Source organism: Arvicola amphibius, chromosome 1 (assembly GCF_903992535.2).
Source record: "Arvicola amphibius chromosome 1, mArvAmp1.2, whole genome shotgun sequence".
Classification (NCBI taxonomy): Eukaryota; Metazoa; Chordata; class Mammalia; order Rodentia; family Cricetidae; genus Arvicola; species Arvicola amphibius.
In genome coordinates, this window is record NC_052047.1 from 179,683,226 (window position 1) to 179,697,159 (window position 13,934).

Consider the following 13,934-nt stretch of genomic DNA (forward strand, 5'->3'; position numbering starts at 1 on the left):
GCTTCATTAATTTTTTGGACTGTTTTCTGTGTTTCTATTTTGTTGATTTCAGCCCTCAGTTTGATTACTTCCAGTCTTCTACTCCTCCTGGATGAGTCTGCTTCTTCTTTTTTCTAGAGCTTTCAGCTGTGCTGTTAAGTCTCTAATGTGAGCTTTCTCTGTTTTTTTTTTTTTTTTTAATGTGGGAACTTAGAGCTATGACCTTTCCTCTTAGCACTGCTTTCATAGTGTCCCATAGGATTGAGTATGTTGTGTATTTATTTTAATTGAATTCAAGAAAGACTTTAATTTCTTTCTTTATTTCTTCCCTGACCCAGAGGTAGTTCAGTAGTTGTCTGTTCAGCTTCCATGAGTTTGTAGGCTTTCTGGGGGTTGAATTATTGTTAAATTCTAACTTTATTCCAAGGTAATCTGATAAGACACAGGTTGTTCCTAATATTTTTTGTATCTGTGGAAGTTTGCTTTGTTACTGAGTATGTGTTGAATTTTTGAGAAGGTTCCATGAGCTTCAAAGATGGTATATTCTTTCCTAATTGGGTGGAATGTTATATAGATGTCTGTAAAGTCCATTTGATTCATTACTTCCATTAATACTCTTATTTCTCTGTTATGTTTCTGTCTGATTTACCTGTCCATTGGTGAGAGAGGAGTGTTGAAGTCTCCTACTATTAATGTGTGTGGTTTGATGTCTGCCTTGAATTCTAGTAATGTTTCTTTTACATAAGTGGGTGCTTTTATATTGGTGCATAGATATTCAGGATTGAGACTTCATTCTGATGAATTGTTCCTGTTATAAGTATAAAATGTCCATCTCCATCTCTTCTGATTGATTTTAGTTTGAAGTCAATTTTATTAGAAATTAGTATGGCCACACCTGCTGGTTTCTTAGGTCCATTTGATTGGAAAACCTTTTCCCAACCCTTTACTCTGAGTAGATGTCTGTCTTTGTGGTTGAGGTGTGTATCTTGTAAACAGCAGAATGTTGGATCCTGTTTTCATATCCAGTCTCTTAGCCTGTGCCTTTTTATAGGTGAATTGAGTCCATTGATATTAAGTGATATTTATGACCAGTGGTTGTTAACTCTGGTTATTTTTTAGGGTCACTAGATGCCTGAGTTATTGTGGGCGTTGTTGGATTCCTTGGGTTGTGATTTTCCATCTATTACTTTCTGTAAGGCTGTATTTGTGGCTAAGTATTGTTTAAATTTGTTTTGAATCCAGGAATATTTTGTTTTCTCCATTTATAGTGAATGAAAGCTTGGCTGGGTATAGTAGTCTGGGCTTGCATCCATGGTCTCTTACTTTCTGCAGTACATCTATCCAGGACCTTCTGGCTTTCATGGTTTACATAGAGAAGTCAGGTGTAAGTCTGATAGGTTTAGCTTTATAAGTTACTTGACCTTTTTCCTTTGCAGCTCTTAATATTCTTTCTTTATTCTGTATGTTTTGTGTTTTGATTATTATGTGGTGAGGGGATTTTATTTTGATCCAGTCTATTCTGTGTTCTGTATGCTTCTTGAACCTTCATAGGAATAACTTTATGTTGGGAAAGTTTTCTTCTATAATTTTGTTGAATATATTTTCTGGGCTTTTGAGCTGTAATTCTTCTCCTTCTTGTACCCCTATTATTCTTAGGTTTGGTCTTTTTATTGTGTCCCAGATTTCCTGGATGTTTTGAGTTGAGAATTTGTTGGATTTGCTGTTTTCTTTTATCAGAGCATTTATTTTCTTTATGGTGTCTTCAGCATCTGAGATTTTTTTCTTCTATCTCTTGTATTCTGTTGGTTTTGTTTGTCTCTGTCGTCTCTGTTCATTTACCTATATAGTCCATCTCCATCTGGCACTCAATTTGTGTTTTCTTCATTGCCTCCTTTCAGTTTTCAAGTCTTGAACTGTTCCCATTATCTGATTTTTTTTTTTTTTTTTTTTTTTTTTTTGGTTTCCTAGGGTATCTTTTACGGATTTACTCATTTCTTCAAACTTTTTGTTATTTTTCTCATCTATTTCTTTAAGGGAGTTCTTCATATCCTGTTTAAGGGACTCTATCTCTTTCATAATGTCATTTTTTTCTACTTCTTCTGGATTAGGGTGTTCAAGTCTTCCTTTTGTAACTTCGCTGGGTTCTGCTGTTATCAAATGGAGAGTATTTGAAGGGAGAGATGGGCAGGCACGAATGCAAGAATTCCTCCAACAATCTGAAAAACAACATGATAATAACAGAATCTAAGAAATGCTTTTATATATTTCCTGGCCTTCAAGATGGTGCTATTGCTCTCATTTGCTCTATAAAAGATAAACTTTGTCAACCCACTCTTCTCCCATTCCACTGTACCTTTCTTCTTCCACCAACTAATTGCTCCTGGGTGTGGTAAAAAATGATTTATCCATCCCAGACTTTGCATTATATTTTGTCCTCTTGTAGTATACCATATCCTACCATTAATGCTTGCTATCTAGGGAACTTATTCTCAACTGTTGGTACTGTGTAATTCCCTTTTTTATGTATTTATTACATCAATCTCCTTCCCAGAACTGTGAGGTATGGTTAATGTTCTAGATGTTTCCTCACATGAACCCATTATTTCTTGCCATTATCATTTTTAGTTCCTTTCTTCACAGTATATTACCCTCTACCTTTCCCTGAAAAGAATTAAGAAAGCATATCTAGTTAATTTTTACTGCCTCTACTGAGTCAGGAATGTTTCCAGAATAAGGCATTGCAGTTAATATTTCCAAATAAGAAAATTGAGAAGTGTTAACCCCCTGCTGAATCTTAGGGGAAAGCATTTGAGAAAGAATGGAGTTTCTAGAGAAATTTATAGCTGTTGCATGTGTGACTGCCAAAGTGAAATTAAAAATCACCAAAAGATTCACCAATATAATGAAAAAGTGCACACAAGCCTAGCAAATATGTCAGTATCCTTCCCTGTGCCAAAATCCACTGTTTCCTGACAAGTGAAATACCATCTCTACTGGAATTCCCTTGCAGAGACCCAAAGGACATGCTTATATATGCTTATCTGAGACTGGATTACACAACTCCTAACTCGCCACCTTTATTTATTTGCTTAAGCAATTGTCCGCTAACCCACCCATACAACTAACCAACCCATCCAATAACTCAGCACTTACATTATTCTCTTGTGCTAGTTACAAACATACTGCATCCCACACTCACTCACATACAAGGCATAGTTACCCTTTTGATATTTTTTTCCCTACAGGAAAACGAGTGTGTATAGGAGAAGGTCTGGCCCGCATGGAGCTGTTTCTGTTCCTGACCACCATTTTACAGAACTTCAAGCTGAAATCTCTGGTTCCCCCGAATGATATCAATGTTGCCCCACTGGTCAATGGATTTGCTATATTACCTCCCCCTTTCCAGCTCTGCTTCATTCCCATCTAATGAAGATCAGATGCCTGGTTCCTGCTGGGTTCTTCTCTGAAATCACCCTCAAAGCTTGTAGTTAACACTTTCCCAGAAGGCATACAGTGTCCTTCCACATTCTCACAGCTTCTGTTCTCTAATTTCCCACGGACATCATCAGTTCTCCATTTTACAGTCTCTGAAGTCATCGTCAAAGACATTTGCCATTCTCCATAGCACTGTTACTATCCCTTGTGCTCACATGTAGCTAAACCTGTAGTTAACATGGCTCCCACATAAAATGTATAGTGTCCAACTATATAATAATTCACAGTCATGTTTGTGTCTCCTGTACGTCATTGACAATAACATATTAAATTTGTATTTCTGATTTCAACAGACTTTCCATCAGTTTTCATAAGAGAGAAAAGAAAAAGGAGTTCCCAAAGGTCCTGCTGGACTATATAACAAGAAACTTTCAGAATGTAAAGTGGGAATACTGTTGAGACAGCTCAGACAGCAATGTTCTTTTCATACAGGGCTCAAGTACATACATTTATATTCAAAACAAAACCTAAAGGTCAGACCTGGTGGTGATTACTATTTATACCACAGTGGGAGACTGAGTCAAAAGCATCCCTAGATCGAGTCAAAACATCCAGTATCATTGCAAAGTCTTACGTCTCACTGGAATACCCTGTAACAACACCAAAGACTGAACACAGACCTCCACATGATCATGCAGATGCACACACACACACACACACACACACACACACACAACACACAAAGAGGCAAATACTCACTATTGTAAAGCAGTCTGTTAACATGTACACACACAGGCCTATACTCTTGCCTGGAACAGAAATATACAAATGAAATTATTGAAGAGGATGGTATGAGAACACTCTCTGGTTGGGGATCTCCTACAGTTACTGGAAGCACTTGCATTTTAAACAGATACACAGTGACAGGAGCAGCAGCTAACTGCAGAGAAATAGGTGGAATATACAGGGAGAGTAAGAGCATTTCCTGCTTTGTTCTTAAAAAATGCAAACATTTTAAATATGCTTTTGACTTGTTTCTTCATGTTTAATCCTGGGCATGTATTTCAATTTCATATTGCTTACCATATCTCTAAGCTCCTGTCTTCTCTACAGCAAGAATAACAGTCAGAGGAAGCATCATTTTTATTATGTCAGTTGCTATATTCTCTCCCCCACAGCACTGGAAGGTATTAAATGAGAAATAACAACCACAACCTAGAGAGAGCCAACTCCTAAACTGCCCAGCGTATGAAAGAAATCTACTAAGATTTTCTATCTGAGTATTTGAGGGTAAAAGACACTTATACATTATCTTGATTTATCCTTTTTTATTCTCTTATGTTGAATTCTTCAATTCTTTTTTTGTTCTTCACAGTTATATTTACCCAACAGAATCTTTCAGGTAATCCAGGAGCAACATTTAAATATCACATTTTAATTCTTAAGTAAATGATAAAAACAGAGTTATTCCAATAACTCACATGAAATAAATATAAAAAAACTCATCACATAGCAAAGAAGGAACATTTTTTTCTCAGTCAACTCCCTAATTGGTGATCTGTAGCTTACAGTTGCAAGCAAAGAAGCAGTCATTTTGTTATCTATCTAGAGATGTAGTCTTATAAAGCATGAAGCCACAGACACCGTAAGACCATTTGTTTCTGTCTGTTACTTCACAGGATGTTTTCCCCTCAGAGTGATTCCTCCTGGTGGGCTGACAACTTAAATACCAATTTCCATCTGCTGTTATTTTGTTATATCTCATGGAAACTGACATCACTCATAAGCTTTCCTATCAATTCCAAAGAAAGCCACTTTGTCTGTTACCCTTAGCCACTATAGCAGTGGTGAATGCAGACATATGGCTACACACATATCAGTGTCAGTGCAGAAGCAAACGTTCGTGCAACCTATGCAATCTATACACAGATAAAATTGTTTTAAAATAAGGGTTTCTGTAAACCTGGATCAAGATGCTTATATTTTGTTCAAATATATTCTTCTATTAAAAGATATGACACTAAATATTTCAAGATACTTAAAACAACACAGGACAATCTTTTATATAGTTTAATTTTAAGAAAATGTATAATAAATTGGACAAGAGAGACAAATAAGGAGATAAAGGGGGTTACTGCTTTTGAAAGGGGCTGCAGCATGGTTTTCAGCACCCACATATGGTGGCTCACAACTTCCTACCACAACATTGACACACTTTCAACACTTTTCTAGGGCTTATTCAGATGCCTGCTCAAAACTGTATATACAAACATAGGCACATCGGGAGGCAGAGGCAGGTGGATCTCTGAGTTCGAGGCCAGCCTGATCTACAAGAGCTGGTTCCAGGACAGCCTCTAGAAATACAGGGAAACCCTGTCTCAAAAAACCAAAAAAAAAAAAAACACAAACACAGGCATAAAAAATTTAATTACAACTATAAAAACATACAAAGCTACTTGTAAATATACATACATGTACAAATATACAGACTGTGGCAAATGTATTTATTATTAGGAATATGTATATAAATACATTACACTATATGCATAAGGAATTTTTATCTAAAGGTTATCCTGTCAATTATAGAGTCAATGAGTGCCAGAAAATCACACCGTTCAATAGACATAAGAAAGATATTTATTGGGAAATGGTATGAAAATGACTGCCTCAGAACAGGTAGTGAAATCAAAGGATAGAGAGTGGGAGAGACATAGAGAGAAAGAAAGAGAGAGATAGAGAGAGAGTAGGCTATAATAGCACATACTTTAGAGGGTGATATGGAGCACATCCAGAGAAAAACACACAACACTGGTGATGGTGGAATCTCATAAATTTGGCCTATATTTATTTTGGGTCCCATTGGCCTTTAGGTATTTTGTGTAGCATTGGACGTTGGTAATGACATGTCACATTGGCCTTTAGGTATTTTGTGTCCCATTGGACTTTGGTAATGACATGTCACATTGGCCTTTAGGTATTTTGTGTAGCATTGGACTTTGGTAATGACATGTCACATTGGCCTTTAGGTATTTTGTGTCCCATTGGACTTTGGTAATGACATGTCCCATTGGCCTTTAGTGCTTACAATGACTGGAGGCCTAGTGAGTGATGGGGAGCACATGGTTCTGGAATGTGGGTAGTTCTTGGTCGAAAAACTTTCATTCCTATTTTATTATAAGAGTTAAGTAAATAGGAAGGGGTGATTGGTCAGGAAGGAGTAGGGACACCTTACTCTTTAGGCTGTTTCCTAGTACCTGGGGGCATCAATATCTTTGGGTATCCAAGAAAGCTGGAATGCTCACCAAGGCCAGAAAAAGCAGGTTTTTTTCTCTCACTGCCCAGGTTCTGTGGGACATCTGTGCCTGCGAAGGAGCAGGCAGCATTTGAGATGTGTGTAGCCTTTAATTAATTTAAAATATGCTGGAACAGATACATAGGAGGGACTGAAGGTGAAGTTAAGTCGTTTAGGGGAATATTTTTATCTTAGATGTGCATTTGAAACTTCTAGGCTCAGGGTTTTGTTACTTGGGGAAGGGTAATTCCATAACCAGAGGAAGGAGGAAGAGATGCCATCTGCATGCATAGACAATAGGTGTGGAAAGTTAGGTTGTTGGCTAACAGGAATACTTATCTGGAGTCTATTTGACCTGTGAGAGGTCGATTAAAGTTGATTTCATGAAGGTCGCAAGAAATTTTTTCTCTTCTTTAAAATTTATGTTTTGCTTTATAAATAATAACAATTAAAATTCCCACTTCCTCTCCTCCTCCCACTTCCCTCCTGATCTCCCCAACACCCTCCTCTCCACCCACCTCCAGTCCTAAGAGAGAGCAAGGCACTCTGCCCTGTGGATGGAGACTCACATTGGAACACTGGACTGAGCTCCTGATGTCCAGTTGAAGAGCAGTTGGAAGGAGACTCTGAGCAAGGAAGTCAAGACTATGAGAGGTTGGTTCACCCACTGAGACAGTGTGCCTGCGCTAATGGGAGCTCAACAACTCCAGCTGGACTTGGAATGAATGAACCTGGGATCAAACCCGACCCTCTGAATGTGGTTGACAGTTGGGGCAGATGGAGGGGCCAAGGATAATGGCACTGGGACTTGTCTCTACTGCATGTACTGACTTTTTGGGATTCTATTCTCTTTGGATGCATACCTTCCTAAGCCTGGATGTAAGAGGGAGGGCTTTACCCTCTCTCATTAATTTTTTTTTAAGTTTACAAAAAGAGATAAAAATTTTAGATATATTATCAGTACCACTATGTATAATCTGTGCTGAATACACATTAGTGCATTCACCCATGGAGACAGTGGGACAGAACTAATGGGAGATCACCAACTCCAGTTGGAATGGGACTGATGGAACATGAGACCAAACCGGATTCTCTGAATGTGGCCGACGGTGGAGGCTGACTGAGAAGCCAACGACAATGGTGCTGGGCTATGATTCTTCTGCATAGACAGGCTCTGTGGAAGCCTTCTCAGCTTGGTTGATCACCTTCCTGGACCTGGGGGGGAGTTGGGAGGACCTTGGTCTTAACATAGAGTAGGGAACCCTGATGGCTCCTTGGCCTGGAGAGGGAGGGAAAGGGGTTTGGGTGGAGGAGAGGGGAGGGAAGGGGGAGGAGGAGGGGATGAGATGGAAATTTTTAAATATAAAAAATAAACCATAAAAAAGAAAAAAGGCAATATATTCATGCTTTTGACTTATTCTGAAGGTTTTTGGTAGAAAAAAATGGTTGTGGGTAAAAAGCATTAGCACTCATTCTAGAGCAATAGAGATATCAATGGGACAGAGATGCTTTAAGAACTATGAGAAGACTTTTAAGTCTAATCTTAGTAAACAATTGAAGGAAATTTAAACTCTTGAGATTGAGACTATGATAATAGTAGTACTCAACAGAACTAGATTAATATCTTACCAAAATTGCATTGGTTAATTTTAAAACTCAGAAATTTTGAATTTACCCTAAAGAGAAACCTAATGGTAGAGAACCCATAATGGTAGAGGCTAACCCTGACCCAGCACCCTAAGATTAACAAAATAAAATGTGAGTGCATTCAGCATCCTGAAGAAAACAGCCTCCAAAGGTCCATTGTTCATTCTCCTGCTTCAGGAGCTGTGAGTCACAGACAGATTACTTATCTGTCCCTCTAGTGAGTTCTTATCTCCTCCAGAAGAAAAGTCTGTGCTGACACTGGTGATGCTGAATACAATAATGATAATATTCTAGGCCTGTAGCCTAAGTTATATGCCCCAATGTTACAGAGAAACATTGGCTGTCTGTCCAGATGGCCTGCTCTTTCTGTTATTTCCTACATTTTTTGGAAGTCACTTGCTTGGACTTCCTGCCTCTTCAGGTAATATTATTTTTCTTCTCAGAGCTTTGTTGGGGTTGAAGACTAGATAGTTATAGTTACAATTCTCTTGTACCTTAGCTAAAGGCATATTAAGTACAAGACTTGGATTCTTCAAAATAGAACAGCTATTGGATTGTTACCTATGGTCTGGACATTTAGAATGTGTTTCTTGCTTGATATTGTTCTTGTTCATTGTAGTATCACGTTTGCTCATTTTTGTTCTTTCATCTGGATAATACTTGATAATTCTTACTGTACATAATTTATATTGAATTAGAACCCTCTGAATTAGCAAAAAAGGGAGAAATATAATGGAGCTTGATCTGTTTGGCCAATGTCTTTTAGGATGATTTGCCATGGGCATGGTTCTTTATGGTGATGAGACTGGATAAAATGCAGGAGAAAGATTGTACATGCTCTCTTGTGTGTTCAAAGCTGGAGCATGCCTTGTGGTTGGTCCCCATCACCCTTGGATGAATGACAAGACAGCAACAACTAGATCAGCCACTGGAGAGCATGCCTTGTAGTTGGTCCCCATCACCCTTGGAAGAATGACAAGACAGAGACAGCTGGATCAGCCACTGCTCTATATTGTTTTCTTAACTGGATATTGGATACAACCCGCAGTCCCAGGGAAGCTAGGTAACAAGGAGGACCCTAAAAGAGACACATGGCTGTCCTAGGAAGAAGAAAAGAGATGAGATTTTCTGGGTAAACTCAGGGAGGAATGGAGGCTGGGAACATGAGGAAATGAGATGTGTGAATTGGGGAGGGACAGAGAGGAAGAGCAATGAAAGAGATATCTTGATAGAGGGAGCCATTATGGAGTTATGAAGAATCCTAATACCAGGAAAATTCCTAGGAATCCACAAGGATAACCCTAACTAAGATTCTTAGCAATAGTGGAGAGGATGTCTGTACTCATTTTCTTGATGGAGGATTCTTATTGGCTAATAAACAAACTGCCTTGGCTTTTTGATAGGGCAATATTTAGATAGGTGGAGTAGACAGAATAGGAAAAAGGAAGTGAGGTAGATGACTCAGACAATTGCCCCGCCTCTCTTCTCTGGGGCAGACTGCCATACCTCTCCTCAGGGAGACAGATGCAATGAAGCCAGCCACCAGGTCAGACGTGCTGAATCTTTCCTGGTAAGACACCATTCGTGGTGTTACACAGATTATTAGATATGGGTTAGTCAAGATGTGAGTAAGGGGCTGAAACTAATGGGCCTGGCAGTGTTTAAAATAATACAGTTTCCATGTAATTATTTCTGGGGCTAAGCTAGTCAGGCGGCCAGGAGCAGGGCGGGAATGCAGCCCGCAGCCCCTCACTACACTTTCTCTATTAATTACATTGGTAACTATCATAATAGTCATCACAGAACCTCCATCCAGTAACTCATGGAAGCAGTTGCAGAAATCCATAGCCAAGCAGTTGGCTGAACTTCGGGAGTCCAGATGAAGAGAGAGGGGAAGGATTATATGAGGAATACAGGTCAAGATCTTGACAGGGAAACTCCCAGAGACTGCTTATGTAAACTCGTGGAATCTCATGGACTCTTGACTGACACTTGGAGAGCCTGCACAGGACTGAACTAGGACCTCTGCACATGAGTAATGGTTGTGAGGCTTGATATGTTTGTGGGGACCCTCGTGGTGGGACCAGGATGTATCCCTGATGCTTGACCTGGCTCTCTAGATCCCATCCCCTATAGTAGGATATCTTGCTTTGCCTTGATGTGGAAGGGTGGGGGTGGGCGAGGGCGGAGTGTGGAGTGGAACTTGGTCCTGCCTCAATTTGATATGCCAGGCTTGGTTTTCTCTTTATAGGAATGCTTACCCTTTCTGGGGAGTGAATGGGTTAAGGTGAGGGCAAATTAGGGGGTGTTCTGGAGGAGGGGAAGGAGGAGGAACTGTAGTTGGTATGCAAAATGGAAAAAGAATTTAAAATGAAAATAGAAGTAAAATCAACTAGAGAAAAGAGGGATTGATGGGAGACATAGGCTAGAGAAAGGGCCATGTCAGAAAGTATCTCAGAAATGAGCTTAGTGTTTATTATATAGGTATATGAATATGCCTTATGTAATTTTACATTGTGCAATGGATAATACAATGAAACTTTTTTTAATGTTTCAAGTTTTCTTTATTATTATTTATTTATTTTTCCTTTCAAAAATTTCCACTTTCTCCCCTCCTCTCATTCCCCTCCCATTCCCCAACTCACCCTCCTCCCTCCCCTTTCAGTCTTAAGAGAGGGCAGGGTACCCTGCCATTTGGGAAGTTCAAGGCCCTCCCCTCTTCATCCATGCCTAGGAAAGTGTGCATCCAAACTGACTAGGGTCCCAAAAAGCCAGTACATGCAGTAGAAACAAGTCCCAGTGCCATTATTAATGGATTCTCAGTCAGCCCCCATTGTCAGCCACAGTCAGAGAGTCTGGTTTTATCACATGCTCGTTCAGTCCTAGTCCAGCTGAAAAATAATAAAGTAAAATAAACTAAAACATACACAGGAGGCTATGCTTATTCCAGTAATTAACTACAATAGTGATTAAGATGAAAGTGATAAACACATTAAAAAATGGTAATGTATAAGATGACTATTTACTTGATGGCTTGTGGTTAATAGTATTCAATAAGTTAGTTTATGTGGTATGTCTCTCTGTATGCTGTGAATTTATTACCATTGGTTAATAAAAAAAAGCTGATTTTTCCAATAGCCAGGCAGACTAGAACCAAGCAGGAAATATAAGGGAGAAAGGCAGAGTCTGCGAGATAGCAACAACCACCAGGGAAACTAGATGTGAGATAACAAGCTGTAAAACTCATGGTAAAATATAGAATAATAAAAATGGGTTAATCTAAGATGTAAGAGCTAGTTAATAATAAGCCTAATCTAAGAGTCCAAACAGTTTGTAACTAAAATAAGCCTCTGAGTAGTTATTTAGAAACAGACAGCCAGGAGATAAGCTTTCAGCTATATATGGTCCCCCGTAGAGTACTTACATCCACATAAGCCTGAGAAACTGTTTCGGGCTCTGTGGGAGCCTTCTCAGCTTGGTCGATCACCTTCCTGGACCTGGGGGGAGTTGGGAGGACCTTGGTCTTAGCATAGAGTAGGGAACCCTGATGGCTCCTTGGCCTTGAGAGGGAGGGAGGGGAGGTATGGGTGGAGGGGAGGGGAGGGAAGGGGGAGAAGGAGGGGAGGGAAGGGGGAGGAGGAGGGGAGGGAAGGGGGAGGAGGAGGGGAGGAGATGGAAATTTTTAAATATAAAAAAATAAACCATGAGAAAATAAAATAAAATAAAATAAAATAAAGGATTTAAGATACATAAAAACAAAGTCAGAAATGGCATCATTGTAGCCTCATTTTTTTTAACAGACTCTGGACTTTGGCAAAGAGCAGATGTAAGAGCTAGTTAATAATTAGCCTGAGCTAATAGACCAAATAGTTTATAAGTAACATAAGCCTCTGAGTAGTTATTCAGGAACTGGCAGACAGGAGAGAAACTTTCAACTACATATGATGCCCCTCCCTGCAGGCTCTGGGCATTGGCAAAAAGCAGATGTGTGGCTCCTTTAAGAGACAACTTCCTGAGCCGGGTGGTGGTGGCGCACGCCTTTAATCCCAGCACTTGGGAGGCAGAGGCAGACTTGAGTTCGAGGCCAGCCTGGTCTACAAGAGCTAGTTCCAGGACAGGCTCTAAAAAAGCTGCAGAGAAACCCTGTCTCGAAAAACCAAAAAAAAAAAAAAAAAAAAAAAAAAGAAAAGAAAAGAAAAGAAAAAGAAAAAAAGAAAAAAAAAGAGACAACTTCCTGGTCTGTGCAGACAGAATGGAAATCTCTTTTAGGAGGTCCTGCTACAGAGAACATGAATGGGTTTTGGGGGCAGCATGATGCAAGCTGCTTGGTGGCAGCATGGGCCCACTGATTCTCAAAGTCGGGGAGGTAAACAAATTCTGGAAGAAGAAAACTTATGCTCTGTGCCTAACTTTGACGGAGAGTCAATTCCTTTAATGTCATTAGGACCTACTTTTTCATGATTCAGCATTTTGAAGACAGGGGAATCAAATAGCCTTCTGATATAATAAGCACTGCATTCTTGGACTATCCTTCCACAAGCAGCCACTGTTGGACTACATGGTCTGAGACTCATCTATCTTTCTAATAAATCTCCTTTCTCTCTTTTTAAATTTTATTCATTTTTATTGGGCTCTACATTTTTCTCTGCTCTCCTCCCTGCCTCTCCCCTCCTCTTCAGCCCTCCCCCCATTTCCCCATGCTCACAATTTACTCAGGAAAGCTTGTCTTTTTCTACTTCCCATTAATATTAGATATGTATGTCTCTCTTAGTGTCCTCATTGTTGTCTAGGTTATTTAGGATTGTGGTTTGTGGGCTGGTTTTCTTTGCTTTATGTTTAGAAACACTTATGAGTGAGTACATGTGATAATTGTCTTTCTTGGTCTGGGTTACCTCACTCAAAATAATGTTTACGAGCTCCATCCATTTGCCTGCAAAATTCAAGAGGTCATTTTGGTTTTTTGTTTGTTTGCTTGCTTGTTTGTTTTTTCTCTCTGCTGTGTAGTACACCACTGTATAAAAAATGTACCACATTTTCCTTATTCATTCTTCAGTCGAAGGGCAGTTAGGTTGTTTCCAGGTTCTGGCTATGACAAACAAAGCTGCTATGAACATAGTTGAACACATGTCCTTGTGGCACAATTGAACATCCTTTGGATATATACCCAAAAGTAGTATTACTGGGTCTTGAGGAAGGTTGTTTCCTAAGTTTCTGAGAAATTGCCACACTGACTTTCAAAGGTGATATACGAGCTTGCAAACCCACTAGCAATGCAGGAGTGTTCCCTTTACCCCACATCCTCTCCAGCATAAGTTTTTCTTAAGTCTATATTTTATGTTATTCTAGAGTAGCTTTGCTAATACTATAGGGGAATATTTGGAAAGAGAAGCTGACTACAGAAAAAATGATGAAGAACTGGACAATGTAGAAGAAGAAACTGTCAAAGTACATAATACACTTGAATGAAAATATCATTTTGAATCCTATTAGTTTGTGAAATGAACATATGCTAATTACATATCCATTAACTATTTTAAATAATCATAAAAGAAGCATAAAGTAGAAACTGTAAAATGACAAA

At 39.2% G+C, this 13,934-nt stretch overlaps 1 protein-coding gene and 1 long non-coding RNA gene across 2 annotated transcripts in view; both read left to right on the forward strand.

Annotated features, from left to right (window-relative positions):
* LOC119808473 (cytochrome P450 2C26-like) overlaps window positions 1–3,764 on the forward strand; it is a 42,304-nt gene extending 38,540 nt beyond the window's left edge. Inside the window, 1 exon segment of the mRNA XM_038321023.1 lies at window positions 3,225–3,764. Within this exon segment, the coding sequence (XP_038176951.1) occupies window positions 3,225–3,406 (182 nt within the window). The 3' untranslated portion in view covers window positions 3,407–3,764.
* A 2,067-nt stretch (window positions 3,765–5,831) lies between these two features.
* LOC119808530 lies at window positions 5,832–9,410 on the forward strand. The gene is made up of 3 exons (XR_005284468.1): window positions 5,832–7,360; window positions 8,592–8,774; window positions 9,120–9,410. It is a non-coding gene; the product is annotated as an uncharacterized LOC119808530 (long non-coding RNA).
* Window positions 9,411–13,934: the final 4,524 nt, after the last annotated feature.